Source organism: Eptatretus burgeri, chromosome 7 (genome assembly GCF_056783735.1).
Source record: "Eptatretus burgeri isolate ZD-2024b chromosome 7, Ebu_testis_v1, whole genome shotgun sequence".
In the NCBI taxonomy this organism is placed as follows: Eukaryota; Metazoa; Chordata; class Myxini; order Myxiniformes; family Myxinidae; genus Eptatretus; species Eptatretus burgeri.
The window spans coordinates 82,274,741-82,297,336 of record NC_140967.1 but is presented as its reverse complement, the minus strand read 5'-3'; the positions used below and the strand labels follow the sequence as shown (position 1 = coordinate 82,297,336).

At 43.2% G+C, this 22,596-nt stretch overlaps 1 protein-coding gene across 1 annotated transcript in view; it reads left to right on the top strand.

Moving 5' to 3' along the window:
* The first annotated feature begins 9,451 nt into the window (after nucleotides 1-9,451).
* LOC147023641 (uncharacterized) overlaps nucleotides 9,452-22,596 on the top strand; it is a 113,649-nt gene continuing 100,504 nt past the window's right edge. Inside the window, exon 1 of the mRNA XM_085889269.1 lies at nucleotides 9,452-9,576. Within this exon, the coding sequence (XP_085745395.1) occupies nucleotides 9,537-9,576 (40 nt within the window). The 5' untranslated portion in view covers nucleotides 9,452-9,536. The remainder of the gene's footprint in view (nucleotides 9,577-22,596) is intronic.

The window sequence follows — 22,596 nt, the reverse complement described above, 5'->3', positions numbered from 1 at the left end:
ACGATTTTTACCTTGTTTAACAGCATGCATCGCATGTGGTATAATCCTCATGTCAGCCTCTTCTACATTACACTTGAGTTGTGGAACCTCTACAGGTCTCGATGTCATGGACCAACACGAAACGACGATGCTGTCTGGTCCACAGAAATGACTGACTATAATCTCCAACGTCGGAGCACTCCAATTCCGTACCAGCGCCTCTGCATGAATGAGGGATTCAAATTTGGCTTTGTTGACACTGGATGGCCAAAACCTGTCCATTTCTCGAGGGAGAGGGTTTCCCTGGACGCATCGCGCAGTTCTATGGGTGACTTCTTCTCTCGCCTTTTCCGCTCAGAATCCTTCAAAGACGTTCCCATGGAGGAATCAAATGCAAAATCAATTCTCGAGGCACCCTTTGCTGTGGAGGCAACATAGCCGAGAAAGGCATCACAGAACTCACCAAATTTTTTTGAACTCTGTTTGGATCTTGCGAATGTTTGCCATCACATCAACTATACAGCATGTTCCCATTGAGTCATCAGCTCTCGGTGTTCTTGGGTCCTGGTCGCTGAGATGAGCGTCAAGTTCATGGACAATTTCACTTTTAATTGGCTTGGTCATTAGGCCTTCGTCATCAAAGAGAGGAGACGTTGTACACACATCGTACTGCAGGAGTTCCTCCATAGTCCGTCCTCATTTCTTTGCAATCTCTCGTGTACGTTTCATCTGAGCATCTTCTCGCTTGTTGAGTTTTGCTTTTCCTTTGTGTGGGAATGAATTCTTGTGGATTCCAGTGAAGGTTTTAAGGTTGGTGTGATGAATCGTGTCTGACAGTCGAACTGTCTTCTCCATAAACCTTTCTCTACGAAGTTTCTCATAGGTATCGTTGCCGATTCTCTCCACATTGAGCAGCTGTTCTCTGATATCTTCCGACATGACTTCCTTGGTTAAGATATTGTGGAGCATTTTCTCTTTTGGGGGAGTGAGGAAGGGATTCTCATTCTTCTCCATGACATTTAATATGGCTTGAATGTTGGCCTCCTCAAACTCAGTTGCTGCTTTGCTGAATGACTTGTTGACCTCTAACTCATAGGAGGAACTACCTATACCAGCAAGGTCTCTGTGAAGGTTTGTGATCGCAAGCATCTCATGATGTATCAGTTCCCACTTGGCAACAAACTTCTTCTTTCTTGAACGACCAATTATTCCTGATGCACTTTTCTGGGTTCTGTTGATAGTCTGTTCCAACGCAAGGTCTGCTCCAACCACGTTGAAACGTCCCATTGTTCGTTTTCGTTTAATCGTTTAAGCGGTGGCCAAAAAGTGATCAGATTGAAAGTTGACCGCTTTCCATTCTGTGCTGTTTTCATTTTACTGCAACAAATTCCACTTTATTCATATGATTGTGTTCCTTGGCGCCAATGGTGATGCGATAGACCCTCAGAGAGGGTAAAATATGGATGTAGCATGTTCTGTGGGGCATGTTTCAGAGATAGGTCAGATTTTCTCTTGACCCAAATTTTCGTGACCTTTTGACCTCTAGTGACCTGATTCTTGAACCAATGAACTTAATTTGCCTATCATATGAAAGAGGATCTCAAGACCGACATTTTTAGTCGTAGTTTGTGTTTCTAGGGTGTAAGACTGCAAAGTAACAGTCGTTTTCATTTCCACTACCCCTAATAATTGGCCCGACAATTTCCGTCGGAATCCCCAAAAGAGGCACCATTTTCGCACTTATTGCCGGGTTATGGAAATGGTAACCAAGTTTTTCTGTTAAGGGAAGTGTTAAACTTCAAAATTCCAGTGGGTAACTTAGGGTACATTTTTTGCACACGAGGACCCCCCTAGCTGATGCACGAATTGGCTAAAGCTTGAAGGAGAAGGGGTCCTGATTAAATAATAATGAGATATGACTTTAAAATTTTCAAAAGCATTGCCCCACTCATTTCATTAGCTCCCCACCTACTGTCACTCTCTCTTCCATGAGCCTAGGTTTTGTCTACAAAACATTAATAAAATACAAAATAATTTCACTCAGCATTTACAATTGCACGACCACTTGTCCCAACAGATATTTCTTGTCAAATTTAGTAATCTGGAGACAGTGGTGGCCCATTGATTGAGGACACTGGGATGGGATCCTTGAAGTTGTATGTGTGGACTGTTCCCAGCTGATGGTTCACATTGCTGTTGAATCAGGAAGTCAATAAGCTGAAGGAAATCTTCAAAATTCTCAAGAATTCTGATTCAGATTCTGATGGCCAGTACCATATTCTATTTCACAGCATCGGTGCTGCCAAAACAGTTTCTTGGCAAGGGTTGAGTTGGTTTGCCATTACCTTCCTAGCAGTAGTTAGGGAAGCAATTTGGAATTTGGCCATGGTGCTTGCAATAGCTCATCTCCTTTTCACAAATGACACCGTGGGGTCCTTAATGTCCACCAACGAATGCTGGCAGATGTGATGCCCAGTTTAACATCCATCCAAGGGACAACACACACATTGATGAATGACCCTGCCTGTGAAACACCAGGATGACAGTTTATAGCTGGGTCAGGACTCAAACCAAGGTGAGACAGCTTAGAGGCGAGTGCACATACCTCAAGGCCATCCTGTCAGTCCTCTCTGGAAGAGATGGTTTAATTTGGTGAGGCATCTCCCAGTTAGCAATCCTTTCACTTATTGGGAAATACACTGCATTGTTTCTGTTTTTATCTATCTCTCTATCTGATCCGACCTTTGGGCACAATTAATGTTGTGGACCCATCATTCAGAAAAGTTCTGGGAATGACAGGATGAAACTTTGATGATGGACAGTTCCAAGATGACCAATCAGATGACAATTGAATCAAGCAGTCACTATGTTGAAGGTATTCTCTTAAGATCTCTCCACAACCTAATCTCTGCCTATTAAATGATGTAATAAGGAATCTAATTAACTCTCAAAAAAGGAACAATTTCTAAAGAACTCCACAAACTCTTCCCATGTCCCAAGATATCTCTGTGGATAGTGCGGGGGTGGTGACACTGCTTTGGTTGGACATGTAGACGTGCCTTCTTCAGCATTTCCTTTTCTTGTGATCCCTGGTAGTTTTTGCAAGTGGCTGCTTGAGTGGAACTAGTTAATATAAGGACATATTGATGAAGAAAAAGCCCATGAATGAGGCCATCTATGATCTACGTAATACCTACCAATATAAAACACAGCGTGTATCTGTGCATTTGTCTGTCCAATTTCATAAGGACGATTTGAGTGTGGTTTTCAAGGCCAATCTTTTAACACAACTGTGTTCACGATGGTCTATTTTGGGGGATAAAAAAAAAACTCGAAAAACATTTTTCATAAAAGAGTAATTACGTCTCTTCTATTGGAAATGTAGACGGTGATTTGCAACTGGGCCTCAAGGGTGGTGTACAGAAGCATTTTAAAACAACAACAAATACAAGGCACAGGAAGGTGAAATTCGCTGCACATGATGTGTAACACGTACAGAGTAAGATTTATATACTTAGGATGTCTAATAAATAAAGAAGGTATAAGCACACCTAACGCTAGGCCGAGGTTTCAGACTTTGGCACGTTCACGAGGCTGTACTATCAAAACAATACGTCCCAGAAGATAATAATGAAAATTGGTAACATTTGAACATGTCGTGTTGTAAAATAACGCTTTTTTCTTGCTATGAAACATCAAAAGTTCCAGTCTCCTTGAATATTTTCAATCATATAATTCCAACTTGTCATTTTTGATGGGCTTCTCTACTGGTGTATGAACAAAACTCAAGTTTTTGACTACTTTCGCCTCCTTCCTTACACCTCTTCCCTCCAACCTCACTTCATCTCAACCTCCTCTCCTTTTTTCCCTCCTGCTCTTCTCCTATAACCATCCTTTTCTCACCTTTCTTCTCCCCACTTTTGTCATTTCCTTATTTTCAATTTTCTCCCAACAGTTTTGTGCTGTGCTTGAATCACATGAGTGGTGGATATGAGGCTAGTATAAAATGTAAGCAATGCCACACTCGTTCTATTCTGTGGCTAGCTTAATTTGCTTTGCTATTTGCTATTTGCTTTCATTTTATTTGTATTTGCTCCAAGTTTGCTTTTTAAATCTCAAGAGTAGAATTATTTGTAGTTTTCAAGAAAGGATCCAGAGAATAATTGGGAAATTATAGACCTGTTAGTTTGACTTCAGTTGGGGGGAAAATGTTGGAGACATTAATTAGGGACCAGATGAGGAACCAATTAAATAAATACAAACGAATTAAAGGAAGTCAGCATGGGTTTACCAAAGGTAGTTCCTGTTTAACAAATCTTTTAGAGTTCTATGAAGCAGTGTCTGATTGGGTGGATGAGGAAAAGGCGGTGGACATAGTATATCTAGACTTTAAGAAGGCATTTGATAAGGTACCACATCGGAGGTTGTTAGCCAAAGTGAGGGCTAGTGGAGCAGCTGGTCAGGTAGATAATTGGATTGCAAACTGGCTTGGTGATAGGAAGCAAAGAGTGGCTGTGAGTGGGGGGATGTCTTGCTGGGAGGATGTAAGTAGTGGGGTACCTCAGGGATCAGTACTCGGACCATTACTATTCATTATTTACATCAACGATTTGGATAATGGGGTAAAGAGTCACTTTCAAAATTTGCAGATGACACAAAACTTGGAGGTAAGGTGGATAGCAGAGGGGGTGGTGATAAGATTCAGGAAAATCAAGATACTTTAATAGATTATGCAAATGATTGGCAGATGCAGTTTAACATTAAGAAATGTAATCTGCTGGGAATGGAAAAGAACGATGAGAAATGGGATGACATGATGCAAGGAGCAATTTTAGAGCATGTCAACCAGGAGAAGGATCTAGGGGTGGTTACAGATATTGTGGTGGCAGGTGCAGGGGGGGGGGGGTAAGCAGACAGCACAGTGCCAGACAGCCATGTGTAAAGCATACAGGGTTTTAGGTTGTAGATTCATTGGGAGATAAATTATAAATCAATCAAAAGAGGTAGTGTTACCACTGTTAAGAAATCTAGTGAGGCCTCATATTTAGAATATTGTGTACAGTGTTAGTCACCACATCAGAGGAAGGATGTTGCTGCCTGCCATAGAGAAGGTACAGCATATGGCTACTGGATTTCTGGAGCAAGAGGGTCGACTGAAGGAGACAGACCTCATATTTATACATTACATAGGTGATTACGAAGAGATTTTATTGACATGTTTAAGATAATGAAGGGTGCAGACAAATTAAGTGAAGAAGAGTTTTTCAGTATAATAGACAGTAATAGTGTTGTGGCCGGGTTTCGGTGGCGATAAACGACCACGAGGGGGAGCAGTAGGGTCGTCTCCACCGAACACCCCGGAATGTAGGTCTTGACTCTCGGATAAGTCCGAAAGGTCACGGGTCCCTTGGCGGACCGTGGTCGCCAATATTTCGATGGCATGGGGTAGGGTTAATTGCCTAATTTAAATATACCTAAGTACCCACGTCGTCTAACTACCGGGGAAAACCACACCCTCGACGGACCTTTGGGTGGAACGGGCCGTTTACCAAGCCCGATCCGGGTGTAAACCGAGCGGGGATTACCAAGATCCGTCGGTCCAAATGAACAATTACAGCAACAAGGCCTCCCTAATTCCCAATACACACCGTGCTAAACCAATGAAAGAAAGTGACAGACAACGAGCTGGTACATTGAACAATCGGGGTTTATTTATAATGGGCCAGGAGAGCACAAAAAGAGCAGAGTTAAACCGACTATCAAGAAGGAATGCAAGTAATGTACAAGGCACTTAAACAATTGCTACTTATAGACTGGGCCCACAGACACACGCACACACCCAAAAGAAATGGTGGCCGCGGCCTTTATTTGGCCCTTCAGCTCGGGAGGGAAGGCGAGCTGAGGGCAAGAGTCTGCACTTGCACCTGTCCGCCTCGTGCGGTCTGGTCAAGCTTGTCCGATGGCGGGACTCAAACCCACCGCCTCAACGCAGCACCAAGCACCAGGGACGAGGGATAGAGCGACAGACGCCAGCCAGCACAAAGGCGGACGAGGCGAGAGATGACGAGGCGACAGGCGATCAAGGCTGGAAAAGCTTCCACGAATCAGATGATACCAGGCGATGCAGACCCAGCCAGAATCATCGCCCTGACCGTTATTCGTTCCTCTCGTGAGGTGGGAGGGATTTCTTCCCTGGCCACTCGCCTCCTGATTGGACGGTTGCATCGCGCGATTTGCTGACCGTCCCTCATTGGGCAGGCCCACGGTAGGCGGGGCAACTCCCACCCTTCTGGGTGGAGTCCCGATCTGAGGTGATGAGCCTCCTGATTGGACTAAGGGCGCGCCCTTGCCCTCGTGGGCGGAGTCGGCTCTGAGGCGATGAGCCGCCTGATTGGATGAAGGGCACGCCCTTGCCTTCGTGGGCGGAGTTGGCTCTGGAGCGAGGGGTCCCACCCACATGCGCAGCCAGTAACACGTGCGTTATGGCGTCGGTGGAGGGAGGCGACGGTGCCGCTGTTGTTGTTGTTGTTGTAAAAATCCCTGACTAAAAAAGAAACCCGCAGCGCACACATGAAATTCCCATTAGACATAAGGGTTGGGACCCCAACTATAAACACATACTTATCGAAATAACTGAACTGCGGGGGCTGCTGACTGTCTGTGTGCAAAAGGCTTCCAAATCCATAACAATAGGACCAGGAGCCATATCCTGAAAGTAATGAAGAGGAGAGTTAAGAGAAAATAATAAGGCATGATGTGCATGGTGTTGGCTTAATGGTTATGGTGGTGGGCTTGGGATCCCAGGATCCTGAGTTCAAATCCCACTTCGATGTGGAGCTAGGCCTAGGTGGGGTTGACTCTGCCTGCCATCCTTCCGAGGTCAGTGTAATAAGGGCCAGCTTGCTGGTATCCTGTGTCGGAGTGGCGACCTGTCCAGGATTGTGTCCCATAGCCAAGGAGACTGCTTAAGCAGCACCAACGCTCTGCACAGAGTATGGTCCCAATCTCCTCCTCCTCCTCCTCCTCCTCTTTTAGTCAGAGAGTATTTAATGCATGGAATGGTCTCCCTACAAAGGTAGTGACAGCAGAAAGAGTAGATTTTTTTAAACTTGTAATTAGGTAAGTGTCTATATGCATTGGAGATAGAGGGTACAGAGATATTGGTCGAACTTGTTGGTTGGTGACTTGCATATGGATGGGTGATGGTATATGGTGTTGGTGCAGCACAAACATGATGGGCCAAATGGCCTCCTCCTGTACCTTGTATATCCATGTATGTTCTCAATCCTGTACTTGTACATTCTTTGAGAAATTGTTTTATAGAATTGTTTACAACAAACAGCTTTTTCATCTCAGTGGTATTAGATTGCAGCTGCTGATGAACAATATATCAAACGTCAATGAACTTTATACCACTTTTCTTCCACGATTATCTTACATGGGACTTTCGTACTTGGCCACAAGCTTAGACTCGTGAACTTTGATTAATGTGGTCATTACATCATAACAAGAAGAAAACGTCTATATTATTCTTCGTCAACGTTCGCAGATGGATACAGGGGTGGAAAAAACATTTTGCAAAACCTGTGCCAACATGAAGCCAACTCTGTCAATGTGTTACTGCAGCCGACTCGCTTCACAAGAAATGTTTGAAAGATTTGTGCCAATATGATGCATTTAAACAAGGATTTTTTTTAGCTTATCTGGAATTTAAATTCCAGATAAGGTATTGTCATCATGCACAGTCCGTCCGTCCATCCGTCCATCTCCTTTTTCGACTTTTCTGGCCACACCACTGAGCCGATCCAGCTGAAAATTTGCAGCAATGTTCTTCTCCTGACTCTTAACAGTAATCGCAAAGCTCGTTCTGGTCACATGACTTTAAATAGGTCAAAAAGACTTCAAAAATCTTCTCCTGATCCACCACTCAGAATGCTACCAAATTTGGGTGACAACACTAGGGATGTTAAATTCTGGAGGTCATGCCGATCACATGACTGGAAGTGTGTCAAAATGGCCAACTTGGTCAATTTTTGGGGAAAATCGTGTGAATTCCTTTAAAATCTTCTTCTCCAGACTCACCAGTCAGAATGCTACCAGATTTGGGTTACAATATGAGGATAGGCTCCTGATGTTAAATTGCAGAGTCTCTGCCGATCACATGCCTGGTGTTGGCTAAATGGTTAGGGTGGCGGGCTTTGGATCCGAAAGTCCTGAGTTCAAATGCCGCTCAGCTGTTGAATTAATACCAGGTGGGGTTAACTCAACCTGTCATCCTTCCGAGGTCAGCTAAATGAGTGCCAGCTTGCTGGTATACTGTGTGGGAGTCGCGACCCGTCCAGGAATGGGCCCAATAGCCTAGGAGACTGCTTAAACAGCATCAACGCTCTGCACAGAGTATGGTCCCAATCTCCTCTCTGCTGATCAGGTGACCGGAGATGTGTCAAAATGGTGGTCGTGCAAATTCCTTCCAAAATCTTCTTCTCAAGACCCACCAGTCAGAATGCCACCAAATTTGAGTTGCAACAATAGGCGAGGGTAGGGATGTTAATTATATTGCAGAAGCCGTGCCAATCATGTGACCGGAAGTCTGTCAAAATGGCCGACTTAGTAAATGCTTGGGAAAATCACGTAAATTCCTACAACAACTTTCCTTTCTAAATCCACCATCCAGAATTCTACCAAATTTGGGTTACAGCATTCGGTCAAGGCCCAGATAAGCTGCAGGTCCAGTGGTCCATTCATTTTTTTTTTTGTCTCCCAGCTGAGATTATCCTAATTTTACTCAATTATAATTGAATTTTGCAAGATAATTATACTTTGAAAAAGACCAATGGTGGAGGACTTGGGTTTTGAGGCAGTTGAAGACTTGAAGAAGAAAGGGGGAAGGAATGACAGAGTTGGGTTGGGGGAGGGGGGATATGTATTAATATTAGGAATTATATAAATTTTATAAAGATTATTGTTGTATTTGTAAACATTAAACGTAGTTCTTATTCCACTCGCTTTCACCACTAACCTAACCTCACCCCCAAATTTTGTAATAGTCCTGTCTAGTTTTTTTTTTTAATCAGGGGAAAACATTTTTAATCGATTTATTACATCACAGTGCTTTCCTTCCTTGAGATGGAGCATTCTCTTAGCGCCATATTTATCACCACTCACAAGTTGATATGTTTTGCTGACAAGGTGAGATCCCACCCTGTCTTGAAAGATTGTGATCCACGTTGTGGGGCTCCATGCGATTGCATGGGTTGCACAGCCCTCGCACTGCCTCTGCCCGGGCCCACGTTGAGCTTGGGGCCCTAAGCATAGGCTCTGCATGCCCATGCATGAATCCACCACTGATCTACATTCTTTTGCCAATGTGGTCCCCATCTGTGCAACACCCACCCCCAAGGCATAACTATTCTCTTGCCTCATGGCCTACATATAATTGCTGTTCCTTTATTCCTTTCCCGACCGCATACAGTATTGTGACGGACGTAGCCTTTGGATAACTCGGAGAGGGCGGCTTGTCTTCGAGAGACCACGGACGCCATTTGCAACTCTCAACTATGGCTGGTTCTTCGCACCCAAGGTCAATTTACCATGCTGGTGAGTTAAGCGAGGGAAAACGGGAACCATGGCCGGCGGTTACACAACAAACCTTTTTCAGTCAACTAAGCGGAACCAACAATGAATCACCGCACCTGAGATTGAACTCAGATAACAAATCCCGCTGGCCAAACGCCACAGCAGTCTTATACCGCCATCATAACAGACCGAGTATGTCAGGACACAGTTTCTTGAGGAAATGGCTTTTAGTCACAGTAATCAAAATGCAACCATTTACAAGGAGAGAAAACAATGAAATGACATAATATGTCGAACAATTAATCACAGCACGTATACTTTCCCAAATTATCCCCTATGCGACATACCCACATTCAGAACATTATCAGTGACTTATCAATCTACAGTATGCCGGCATCATGCATCCGATGTGGAAGAGAGAGGATGAGTGATTGGCCAGTACGATGAGATGTGGACAGAAAGAGATAGATGCAGACAGGACAGACCCCTGCACACCTCACACTTGTTGATTTTGGTTACCATGTCCTGATTGAAACCTGAAGCCTCCGCACTCCGCTCTGCTCCCGCTTGTCGTGCAGCCACAGCTCCTGAATTTCCTCACAGGCCGGTGACATCACTAGTGGCACGTCTTCAATGCTTCTCATGGCGGGATACCTGGATGATGTAGATGAGACTGAAGTTCAAACTACACAGCGAGCAGACATAGGCACGTGAAGGCGAAGGTGCACAAGCACAGAAGGCGAAGAAATAAGGATGAGAGCAAAAGGAGAGAAACTGAAGATGCAGGAAAGAACCAATAATGAAGAATGAATGCTGTAGCGAGAAGCAAATAGACAAAGTGCAAAGGATAGTACCAAAAGGAAATGCTTCAGGTCGGATTCGTGCCGCCAGAGTATGTGGCTATCGAGTCGCACCAAAGTTAATAAGGAAAAGTGCTTCAAAGCCTGAAAGAAAGAAACACAAGTGAGCAAGCAAAGTGAAAGGAATGACAGAGAGAAGGAGACAACCACCCCCGTATGTGCGAATAATATGAAGCGAACAGCCCAACAGAGCCTGGAAGCCCTCTTGAACTCCATCATGTTTGATCAAACGATGCATCGTGATCCCCTGTCCATCTCATAAATGACACCCATAGCCACACAACAACCATTTCAATCACAATCAAAATTGATAAAACGCACTAATGCGTGATAATTCGATGGTAATACTCAGACCAGTGCCGAATATAATGCAGGCCCATTGAATGGGAAACAAAATGGCACCTGAAAGTCACGTGACACTGCTTGGCCAATGACGTCGCGAAGCGTTGAGATCAAAGGATGGCCAGATTCTTTCTGCAGTGCCTTCAGAAAGTATACACAGCCCTCGACTTTTTCATGTTTGGTGTTACAGCCTGAACTTAAAATGGATTAAATTTAAAAAAATTGTCACATCTACATTTAATACTCCATAATACCAAAGTGGACTGTTTTTTTCAGAATTTTTTTTACAAATTAATTAAAAAGGAAAATCTGAAATGTCTTGCATCAATAAGTATTCAACCCCTTTGCTATGATATTCCAAATTGAGCACAGGTGCTTCCAATTTCCTTTGATCATCGTTGAGATGTCTCCACAACTTGATTGGAGTCTACCTGTGGCTAATTCAATTGATTGGACATGATTTAGAAAGAAATATACCTTTCCATAAAAGGTCCCACAGTTGACAGTGCATGTCAGAGCAGAATTACAGGAACTATGAAGTCCGAGGAACTGTCCATAGAACTCTGAGATATAATTGTGAGGAGGTATAGATCTGGGAAAGGGGAGAAAACAATTTCTAGAGTGTTGAAAGTTCCCAAAAGCACAGTGAGCTCCATCATTAGGAAATGGAAAGAATAGGGAACTATCCAGACTCTTCCTAGAGTTGGTCATCTGACCAAACTGAGCAACTGGGCAAGAAGGACCTTTATCAGGGAGGTGACCAACAACCCAATGACCACTCTGACAGAACTACAGAGAACCTTGGCTGAGATTGGAGAACCTGCCAGAAGGATAACAGTCTCTGCAGCACTTCACCAATCTGAGATTTATGGGAGAATGACCAGACGGAAGCCACTCCTGAGAAAAGGCACATGATAGCATGCCTGGAGTTTGCAAAAAGGCACATGAAAAATGATGAAAGCATGAGGCAAAAGATTCTGTGGTCCGATGAGATGAAAATTGAACTCTTTGGCCTGAATGAAAAGTGCAATGTCCGGCGGATACCAAGCACAACTCATTAGCCATATAACACCATCCCTACCGTGAAGCATGGTGATGGCAACACCATGCTATGGGGAAGCTTTTCAGCAGGAAGGAGTGGGAGACTTGTAAGGATAGAGAGAAAAATGAATGGAGCCAAATACAGGCAAATCCTTCAGGAGAACCTGCTTCAGAGTGCAAAAGACCTGAGAATGTGGTGAAGATTTACATTCCAAGAGGACAATGACCCCCAAGCATACAGCCAAAGCAACACTGGAATGGCTTCAGAACAGGAATCTGAAAGTCTTTGAGTCGCCCAGCCAAAGCCCAGACTTGAATCTCATTGAGAATCTGTGGAAAGAGTTGAAGATAGCTGTTCATTGACGCTCCCCATCCAACTTGACAGAGCTTGAGCAAATCTGCAAGGGAGAATGGGAGAAAATACCCAACTCCAGATGTGCAAAGCTAATACAGACATACCCAAGAAGACTCGAAGCTGTAATTGCTGTCAGGTGCTTCGACAAAGATTGACTCAAGGGGCTGAATACTTATGTAAATTGGATATGTCTTGATTTCATTTTCAATACATTTGTAAAAATTTCTAAACATGTTTTCACTTTGTCGTATTTTGTGTAGATCGGTGAAATTTTTTAAAAATCCAATCCATTTTAAAGTCAGGCTGGAACACAACAAAATATGAAAAAGTCATGGGGGTGTGAATACTTTCTGAAGGCACTGTATATATGGCACTGCCCATCCCTTCCCCTCCATCATTTCATCCCATGCCCTGCCTCTTCTCAACGGAGCCACCTCCCTCCAGACTCCTACCCCACCCCCGGCCCTCCCTCCTCACACCCCTCCCATGCCTCCTCCCACCCACCCCTCACTCCAGACTCCCACCCCATCCCCTCCTCCTCCCACCTCCTCCCACCACACCCCTATCCCCTCCCTCCAGACTCCCACCCCACCACTTCCCTTCCCTCATACCACTCCACCCTTTCCCCTCCCGCCTCCCACCCCACCCTGCCTCCTCCCATCCCACCCCTCCCCCAGATTCCCAACTCTTAACCTTCCTCCTCCCACCCCTCCCCTGCCTCCTCCCACTCATCCCTCCATCTGAACTCCCACTCCTTCCCTTCCCTCCTCCCACCTCCTCCCACCCCACCTGTACACCCTCCCTCCAAACTCCCATCCCATCGCTACCCCTCCCTCATCCCACCCCATGCCCTGCCTCCTTCCACCCCAACCCCCTCCAACCGGACTTCCACCACACCCCTTCCCCTGCTTCCTATCAGCCCATCCCCCTCCAGACTCCCACCTCATCCCTTCTCCTCCCTCCTACCTACGCCCTTCCCTTCCCTCATCCCACACACATACCCAGCACAAACATACCCGGGATCTAACACACATCTATTGGACTACCACAATGAAGCACATATTTAGAGACAAACATCACAGAGGGAAGAAAGAGAGAAAGAGTGGGGGGGGGGGTGAGAGAGAGGGGTCGGAGAGAGGGAGGGGGTAGGGGAGAGGGAGAGATAGGAAAGAGAGACAGTGAGGAGGGGGAGAGAGAGAGAGAGAGAGAGAGAGAGAGAGAGAGAGAGAGAGAGAGAGAGAGAGAGAGAGAGAGAGAGAGAGAGAGAGAGAGAGAGAGAGAGGAGGAGGAGGAGGGAAAGGAAGGGGAGAGAGAGAGGAGGGAAAGGAAGGGAGAGAGAGGAGGGAGATGGAGGGAGAGGAGGGGTGGGGGAGAGGGAGTGAGGAAGGGGAGAGCTAGGAAAGGGTGGGTGGAGTGAGGAAGGGGGTGGGGAGAGCGAAGAGGAGGGGGAAGAGCGACGCCTCATCATGCGTCGCAATACACTCCGGGAATTCCTCTAAATTTAACAAAGGAATTCCTCCGGATTTTTTTCAGTGGAGTCTAAAACAGCATAGGCTCAGCAAGTGCGAAAATAATATGGAGTCCTCTTTTTTTGAGTGAAAATATCACTCTTTTTTGTGCTTTTTTCAGTGAAAATAACACGGAGTCCTCTTTTTGGGGGGATTTTGGCCCGAAATATTTTTTGCGCCCAGGGCCCCAAAAAATCGTAAACCGTCTCTGACGGGAATTCAGGACAATAAAACAAAGATGTCAGAATAGTGGAGGAAATCACAGGACGGCAAGGAATGACCACCAGATCGGTAGGTCCAGTGAGAACAAGTGAAATGGCAATGGGTCAAGTAGAGTACCTTCGTTGTTGATGTCATAGGTGGTTCGGGGGCATGTTTAGATGTCGATAGAGAGGATTACTTCTGCTTTATACTCCTTGTTATGATTGGAACAGTTGTCCCAAGAGACCACACACATCACATCCTCCATCCCATACACCTCTCCCCTCTCCCACTCCTCCCCATAATGGCACCTGCCAGCAGGACCATCTCGCGATGTCCCTGCCATATATACTGTCCCTTGACCTCCAAACTGGCTGTACGTGACATGTGACCCTTGTGCCACAAAGCCATCCAAGCTTTCCCGCCTTTTTACCAATGGCCGTGGATTTTGTATAAAATACCAGTATTGACAGAGTCAGCCAACCATGCTTTTTGCAGAGGAAAGATTGTGAAATGGAGTCATGATGATAATTTTTGGCATAAGGATTTCTGGAATTCCATCTCGCTCCTGTGCAAATAGTTAAATGATTCATGTTTTATAATCTAATGTTTTGTGTCTGTTCTGTGCCTCCACTGGGGGGTCTCACATATGTGCAGCTTTATTACAGGTGCATGTTATATTTGTCCTATGTGCTTGGTTCCCCCTTGTGGACATTATACTAATGCCACTCATCCAGGAAGAAGGACATTGCAGAGTCAAGGAAGATCCTGTGGAGGGAAAGGGGTAATGTTACGTTCCGGGGTTAACGAAGGGGTGGGGATGTACCCTGGTGGGTATCTGTGTGAAGAAGAACCATTGTGGCTCTATCTGAACTATCAGTGTTTCTTGGTGGGAAGAACTTAGTCTTGCATAAACGTGTGAAAAAAATTTATCTGAGATGGTGGTGTGCTCTCAACTTGAAGCTCAAGAGGGAAGATTTTGGTATTGAACAGCCTCAAGAAGGCGATTCCACAAACGAGAGAGAATTGCAACAAAATGTGGATGCAGGCAGTAGGTATTGATTTGGGAAGTTTAAAAAGGAAGAGATTAGTGGAATAATGTTTTTGTGACCTGGAGGACAAGGAAAGGGTTAGAGGGCTGACCAAGACCAGAGGAGAGTCTGTGGAAAAGACCTGGAGGCCACTGACGGATATACAATGTGAGAGCAACAGGCCTTGCGCCCGAGTTACCTCTGCCACCGAAGGTGGATGGAAGTTGTGTTTTTTTGAGGGGTTTTTTGTATACCTTGTCAAGGCTCGTGTGAGAGGGAACACACAACGCACAGCAAGGGGGGCAAGAGACAATAGAGGAGGGAGTGGGAGGGACAAAACGGTGGAGAACAGAGACATTAGGAGATCTGTGGAAGGGAGAGGGATTGGACGGGGAACATGGGGAATAGAAGATGGACATTACAGGGACTTTCAGGAAGGAAAGCAGGGAATTTGAAGGAGGTGGGTTTGGGGTGGATTATCAGGGGTAGAAAAGATCGAGGATTTGGATGGGGATGATAAAAGGTGGTGGTGAACAGCTGTTTTGAAAGCCTAGAGGGAAGAATGGGAATGAATAGAGTGAGGAAGTTTATTCCAAAGGCGGGAAAAAAAGAGGAATGAAAGAGTGAAGGTGAGCAGTGATTCGGGATTTTGATAGTTTTACCAGAAGGGGGTTGTTGGCGGACCTTGAGTGCCCTGTGGAAATGTGTTGGGAACAAATCGCAGAGAGAGCAGGGGGGGAGGCTGGAGAGGAGACGGTAGAAAACAGAAAGACCACTGGCCAGCCGGCGGTGATTGAGTGAGAGGCCCAAAGACTCAGCCTCATTGCGGGAGATGCCAATGATCCGAAATGCCTTGGTTTCCACAGCGTAAAGCCGAGAAAGGTGGGAGGCAGGAGCACCAGCCCAGAGGGGAGAGCAGTACTCCATCAGGCTGTGGACAAAAGCTTTGTAAGTCGTCAGGAGCTCAGGTGGGCCGAGGAAGGACTTTGCACGACGGAGGATTCCCAGTCAGCGACTGGCTTTGGAGGCGAGGTTTGAAATGTGGCTTTACCAGGAAAGGTCATGGCAGATAGCGAGACCCAGAAGCTTGAAAGAAAGGACTTCTTCCAGTGGACTTCTTCTTCTTTATTGGGGGGGGGGGGTTTCTAAACGGTCCTTTCGAAGAGACATAGTGAGAGTGTGAGATTTGTCTGGATTGAAAGACATGTTCCACGTGTTGGACCAGTTTGTCATTTTACCCATATTTGCAGTGAGCGAAGAAGCTGCTGCTTGCCAGTCTGGGGGATGACCGTTGGTACGGCAGAGGGTGGAGTTTTCATCCCTGTTTGTGTGTCTGCCTGTCTTTCTGTGAGCAGGATATCTCAAAACGTTATGGACAATTTGGACAAAGCTTGGTGGATAGGTTGGGTGTGTGGCAAGGGCAAATTAATTCCATTTTGGTGAGGATATGGGTCCGAATCCAGATACTGTAATTTTTAAAGTGATTCTTTACCATCGAGTGGTCGGGCCAAAAACGATATACAGTATAGCTCGATGTTTCAAAAGGTTGTGGATGGGTGATGACAAAACTTGGTGGAACAGTTGGGTAAGTGACATAGAACAAGCCGATTAGATTTTGGTTCAGGTCCAGATGCAGATCCGGCCTATCCGTGGGATACAAATCATAAACTGTTCAGCGTGGCAGAGGTATGCTCTCCACCGAGTGCCGTTCTTGTGTTCTGCTTTGTAGTTGGAAATAGCAATGACATTGGGAGGTTCATAGATTCTACAGAATCGAGAAGATGCAGATCTGAAGGGGTGCCAGTTCAGAAGGGAGAGCAGTACTCCATCGAGTTCTGCAAAAAGGTTTTGGTCGCTGTGAGTAGTACTAGTTTTTTTTGAAGAACGACTTGGAACAATGGAGGATGGCAGTCTTTGGCTGGTTTTGGAGGCCAGCTTTGCTATCTCATCTGCCGAGAAGAGGTTGCTGCTGATGGTGAGGCCTAGAGGGTCAAGGCATTGAACCTGATTAGGTGGTTGACTATGGAAATCGAGAGGTGGGTTTGTTTGATGATCCTTCCAGAGTGACAGGGTGAGTGCTAGATTTGCCAGGATTGAAAGACATGTTCAATTTACGAGTATAAGATGAGCATCTAATGAATTCCAAGTTAGCAGAGAGTGGTACAACTGCTGTATGCCTGTCATTGGGATGGGGTAATGTCCAGCACAGTGTGTAGGTGTCTGCAAAAAAAAAAATAGTGGTTATTCCAGAGCACCGGAGAGGTCATTTATGTATATTAGGAACAAAAAAGGGACTAAGACGCTGCCTTAGGACCCTCCAGCCTCCAGTGGGAGAGGAGAGGATTACATTGATAGCAATGCCTGCTTCAGTTGAGGAAGTCATAAAACCAGGTACAAAGGTCGATTTGCATGGATCACACAGAAAGCTTTATAAGCTGGACAGGATGTCAGACTGTCAAATGCCTGAGATATGTCTAGGGAGACAATCCTGATCTTTTTCTTTGAGATTTAGGGTGTCTGATCATTGCTGAGCAATAAACAGAATGTCCATAATTGAGTAACCAGGATGCAATTCAAAGTGATGGACAAATATCAGACCGTTTCAGAAGAGCAAATACGACATTGTAAGCAATGATGGATTGAATGACTTTACTTATATAATTGGAAGTAAACTGATTATAGCTTTTTTTCGTGTTTTTTTAAATACAGAGTCAAGGCTTGTGGAAGAGCAAGAACACTGAATGGGTAAGGAAACAATGGAACAAAAGGAACACTGGAGAGATAGGGGAAACACCAACATCATGGTTTAAAAACAAAATAGGGGGAACTTGTACAAATAATGGATTTGGGGAGGAATGAGCAGTTGGGGAGGACAGGGGTGAACAATATTGATGCAGCAGGGGTGAGGGGATTAATAGAGGTAGAAAAGATCATGGTTCTGGATGGGTGATGATCTAAAATGGTGGTCAACAGCTCTCTTGAGGATTTGGAAGGAGAAATGAGATTGAAGAGAATGTGGAAGTTGGAAATATTTTTTGCTCAATTAAGGGGCTGTTAAGCACAATCATGTAACTGCAGAATATTTTAATAACAATTACTTAAAATAATAGGCCAAGAATTATCGATTGAGAAATGTACTCATCTACTCACTTAAACATGGCATGCTTATCAAGATATGTTTGCCAAAACTTTCTGAAAAAGACCTGCAAATGTTTCAACAAAACACAAGTTGTTAATTATCCTTGTTCTCCAATCATGGGCTTCTACAAAAAAAGGTATCCACGATTATGAAAACATGCACATGATTACAAAAGGGGAAAAACAATTAATCATATCTGAAAATGGTAGCAAAGGGTTATGATGAATGGAATCCAAACATTCCAAACCTCTGCAAGGCTGAACAGTTTACGTTTTGTGTGATACTGATAGGCCGGATCTGGATCCAGACCTGAACCAAAATCGAATGGCCTTGTTCTTTTCACCTAACCAACTCATGCACCAAGTTTCATCCGAATCCGTCTACAACTTTTTGAGATATTGTGCAATATGTCGTTTTTAGTCCTATCTCTCAATGGTGAAGAATCACTTCAAACATTCTGGTATCAAGATCCGGATCCAGATCTTCATCAAAATCTAATCAATTCGTCATTGTCACTCACTCAACCTGTCCACCAAGTTTCATCTCAATCCATTCACAACGTTTTGAGATATCCTGTTCACAAACAGTTTGAGGAGAAGAACTTAGGGTCCTCAAGAGTCTTAGCAGTCTTGGGGGTTTTAAGGGGCTTGGGGTTAAAAAGGGTCCTCGAGGTCTTAAGAGTCTTAAAGTGCCTTCGGGTTATATAGGGACTAATATAATGAAAGGGTCTTAAGAGTCCTGGAGTCTTCAGCGTCTCAAAGTGTCTTCAGGCTATAAATGGTCTGAAGGGTTTTAAGGGTCTTAGTGGTCTTAGGGCTTTTGAATGGTTTTAGGGTTCTTGAGGACCTTAGCGGTCTTCAGGATCTTAAAGGGTCTAAAGGGTGTAAAGGTTTAAAGGATCGAAAGGGTCTTCAAGGTCCAAAAAGTATAAAAGGTTTAAAATGGACTGAAGGGGTCTAAAAGGTGGAAGGGCTTGAAAGGTCTACATGTATAAAAGGTATGTTCCAATAGTCCATAATTAATAGAGGTAATTAATAGACGTAGTCATGGTCAAATAATCTATATATTAATACTGAAGGACCAATTTTGTGCTCCTCCTCGCGGTCGTGTCACGTTTTTCTCGGTACTGTTACCTGGACTGAAAGAAAAGTTTTGACACGGTGTACGTCAAAGTAGACACGTGCACAAATCAGGGGACTTCTTCACAAGGAGTAGTGTACACCAAAAATGACGTGTACAAGGACGTTTTGTAGACCTTATTAGGTAAGGCCATGGAGTATATTGATTGGGATCCGGCTCTTATAAGAGCCGCCACTGGTTGTCATATTGGGCTCATGGAACGGAATCCTTCTGTGACGGGGGATAAATGACGAATGTAGTTAACATTGGTTGGTAAACAAAGGAAGGGGGCTTGTGCGGGGAGGTGGGGGCCAGGCTGCTGCCCCCCCCCTGCCAGCTCCAGCTCCAGCTCCAGCTCCAGCTCCAGCTCCAGCTCCAGCTCCATCTTGTTCTCCAGCTTTATCTCATGCTCTTATTCTATCTCCTGCTGTAGCTCTATCTTGTGCTCCAGTTCTATCTCGTGCTTTAGTTCTATCTTGTGTTTATCTCGTGCTTTAGTTATATCTCGTGTCTATCTCATGTTCTAGCTCTATCTCATGCTCTAGTTCTATCTTGTGTTCTAGCTCTATCTCATGCTCTAGTTCTATCTTGTGTTCTAGCTCTATCTCGTGCTCTAGCTCTATCTCGTGCTCTAGCTCTATCTCGTGCTCTAGCTCTATCTTGTGTTCTAGCTCTATCTCGTGCTCTAGCTCTATCTCGTGCTCTAGTTCTATCTCGTGCTTTGCTTCTATCTCGTGTTTATCTTGTGCTCCAGTTCTATCTCTTGCTCTATCTCGTGCTTTAGCTCTATCTCGTTAAGGTCGTATTACCAGATTCTGGTGCGTGGCGTGGATATAGCCTCCTGGCTCTGATCACGCCATTAAACCCTCAACAACAACAAAAAAAACACATTGGTTATTTATCGGTATAAAACATTGGTTAGATATTTATCGGGATAAAACAAACATTGGTTAGATATTTATCGGTGTAACATCTTGGTTAAATATTTATCGGCATTACATCTTGGTTAGATATTTATCGCAATAACATCTTGGTTAGATATTTATCTGGAGAACATCTTGGTTACATATTTATCGGTATAACATCTTGGTTACATATTTATCGGTATAACATGTTGGTTCGATATTTATCGGTATAACATATTGGTTAGAGATTTATCGGTATAACATCTTGGTAAGATATTTATCTGTAGAACATCTTGGTTACATATTTATCGGTATAACATCTTGGTTACCTCTTTACCGGGATAATATGTTGGTTAGATATTTATCGGTATAACATCTTGGTTAGATTTTTATCGGTATTACATCTTGGTTAGATATCTATCGCTATAACATCTTGGTTTGATATTTATCTGGAGAACATCTTGGTCACATATTTATTGGTATAACAACTTGGTTACATATCTATTGGTATAACATCTTGGTTAGATATTTATCAGTATTACATCTTGGTTAGATATTTATCGGAACAACATCTTGGTTCGATATTGAGCAGTACAACATTTTGGTTCGATATTTATCGGTATTACATCTTGGTTAGATATTTATGGGTATTCCATCTTGGTTGGATATTTATCGATATAACATCTTGGTTAGATATTTATCTGGATAGCATCTTGGTTACATATTTATCTGGAGAACATCTTGGTTACATATTTATCGGTATAACATCCTGGTGAGATATTTATCGGTATAACATCTTGGTTACATATTTATCGGTATAACAACTTGGTTACATATTTATCGGTATAACATCTTGGTTACATATTTATCGGTATTACATCTTGGTTCGATATTTATCGGAACAACATCTTGGTTCGATATTGAGCAGTACAACATTTTGGTAAGATATTTATCGGTATAACATCTTGGTTAGATATTTATCGGTATCACATCTTGGTTATATATTTATCGGTATAACATCTTGGTTAGATATTTATCGGTATCACATCTTGGTTCGATATTTATCGATATTACATCTTGGTTAGATATTTATCTGGAGAGCATCTTGTTTACATATTTATCGGTATAACATCTTGGTTACATATTTATTGGTATAACATCTTGGTTACATATTTATCAGAATAACATGTTTGTTAGATATTTATCGGTATTACATCTTGGTTAGATATTTATCGGAACAACATCTTGGTTCGATATTGAGCAGTACAACATTTTGGTAAGATATTTATCGGTATAACATCTTGGTTAGATATTTATCGGTATTACATCTTGGTTATATATTTATCGGTATAACATCTTGGTTAGATATTTATCGGTATCACATCTTGGTTCGATATTTATCGATATTACATGTTGGTTAGATATTTATCTGGAGAGCATCTTGGTAACATATTTATCGGTATAACATCTTGGTTACATATTTATCGGAATAACATGTTGGTTAGATATTTATCGGTATAACATCTTGGTTCGATATTTATCGGTATAACATATTGGTTAGATATTTATCGGTATAAAATCTTGGTTAGATATTTCTCGGTATTACATCTTGGTTATATATTTATCGGTATAACATCTTGGTTACATATTTATCGAAATAACATCTTGGTCAGATATTTATCGGAATAACATGTTGGTTAGATATTTATCGGTATGACATGTTGGTTAGATATTTATTGGAACAACATCTTGGTTACATATTTATCAGTATAACATGTTGGTTAGATATTTATTGGTATAACATCTTGGTTAGATATTTATCGGTTTTAGATCTTGGTTAGATATTTATCGGTCTTACATCTTGGTTAGATATTTATTGGTATAACATCTTGGTTAGATATTTATTGGTATAACATCTTGGTTAGATATTTATCTGGAGAACATCTTGGTTAGATATTTATCTGGAGAACATATTGGTAACATATTTATCGGTATAACATGTTGGTTAGATATGTATCGGAACAACATCTTGGTTAGATATTTATCTGGAGAACATATTGATAACATATTTATCGGTATAACATGTTGGTTAGATATGTATCGGAACAACATCTTGGTTAGATATTTAGCAGTACAACATCTTGGTGAGATATTTATTGGTATAACATCTTGCTTAGATATTTATCGGTATAAAATCTTGGTTAGATATTTATCGGTATTACATGTTGGTTAGATATTTATCGGGATTACATCTTGGTTTGATATTTATCGGTATTACATCTTGGTTAGATCTTTATCGGTATAACATCTTGGTTCGCTATTTATCGGTATAACGTCTTGGTTCGATATTTATCTGTATAACATCTTGTTTCGATATTTATCGGTATAACATCTTGGTTCGATATTTATCGGTATAACATCTTGGTTCGATATTTATCGGTATAACATGTTGGTTAGATATTTATCAGTATAACATCTTGATTAGATATTTATCAGTATAACATCTTGGTTTGATATTTATTGGTATAACATCTTGGTTC